We start from the raw sequence: 1,144 nt of genomic DNA, 5'->3' as shown, positions 1-1,144 counted from the left end.
CATGAACGTTGTCCCTTACAACTCTCGGAGTCGTGGAGGGCCGGAGCGCCGATGGCGTAGAGTGGAATTTCGGGATGGAGCGGTTGGAAGCTCAGGCCCGACCGGACGCAAGCACCATGGTGAAGGCGCTTGCAATTCCTCGGGTCTACGGTAAAATCAGGGCCGGCGGAGTCCCCGGACGGGACACCGGCAAGGACCGTACCCGAGGGTGGACAGCGGCAAGGAACGCCGCTCATGGTCGATGTATTGGTCGGCATCGACTACTATTACGAGCTCGTGACCGGTCGCATTCGAAGAGCGACAGGTGGGTCAGTGGCCGTGGAGACCCGCCTCGGGTGGATCACGTGCGGGAGAGCCGCCCGAAGACGATCCATCGAGGCCAAAGTCTTGCCGAAAGGCGAAGATTCGGATGACAGCCCCATGCGGAAGTTCGGGGAGGTTAGGTCGTCAAGAAAAGCGCCGGCCGGAGACCCCGCCGCGGATGGAGCCGTGGCGTCGAAGAGGTTGGAGCTCGAAGCATCGTATGGAAATCTCCGTGTTGGGAAGGTCGGAGGCTGCGTGGATCGGGAGCGTCGACTAGGGGAAGTTGACGTCCGGTGGGGGGCCGTTGGCAGTTTGGGCCAGCCGGTGGCAAGTCGCCGCATGGGAGCGTTTGCCATCCAGCGGATCCGCGAGAAGGTCCGACAGGGGGAGATGGACATATCGGACAAGTCGCAGGAGGCGGCTGTCACCAAGATGAAGCGGCGGCAATGGCCGCCCATAGGAGTCGACGTGCGGATAGAGGTCGACTACTACTTTGGCTTCGTCACCGGTCGTATGAGGAGCAGGGCGACCGGCGGTCCAGTAGCGTTGGAGGCGCTATTCGGCTGGGTAGTTCGTGGGAGAGCAAGCCCCAGGTGGACTGCGGAAGTGGAAACCTTCCTGACGAATTCTGGGAAATCCGCCGATGTGGCGTTGCGGAAAACAGGGGAGATCGAGGCAGTGGAGATCATCCCGGAAGAAGACGTTCCAGAAGGGAACAAGGAGGCTATGGAGAAGCGCGAGGAGACCTCGACGTCTAGCGCAGAGAAGAGTCAGTCAGTCTCCCGCGACACTCAGGGCAACGAAGCCTCCATAACGTCGTCCAACGGACCAGTCGACAGCT

The 1,144-nt window shown here is 61.5% G+C and overlaps 1 protein-coding gene across 1 annotated transcript; it reads right to left on the bottom strand.

Annotated features, from left to right (window-relative positions):
- Positions 1 to 266: 266 nt before the first annotated feature.
- Positions 267 to 644, bottom strand: Tsp_14584 (putative transcription factor 12). The gene has a single exon (XM_003368437.1). The coding sequence runs from the start codon at positions 642 to 644 to the stop codon at positions 267 to 269; it is 378 nt and encodes a 125-aa protein (XP_003368485.1).
- Positions 645 to 1,144: the final 500 nt, after the last annotated feature.

This window comes from Trichinella spiralis (genome assembly GCF_000181795.1).
Source record: "Trichinella spiralis strain ISS 195 chromosome Unknown Scfld2469, whole genome shotgun sequence".
Taxonomy (NCBI): Eukaryota; Metazoa; Nematoda; class Enoplea; order Trichinellida; family Trichinellidae; genus Trichinella; species Trichinella spiralis.
Note: the sequence above shows the minus strand (reverse complement) of the source record. Positions and strands in the feature narration are given on the sequence as shown.

What these genes read in the sequence shown, in the direction of transcription:
- Tsp_14584 (XM_003368437.1), bottom strand. Translation starts at nt 644, where the DNA reads ATGCGGCGACTTGCCACCGGCTGGCCCAAACTGCCAACGGCCCCCCAC.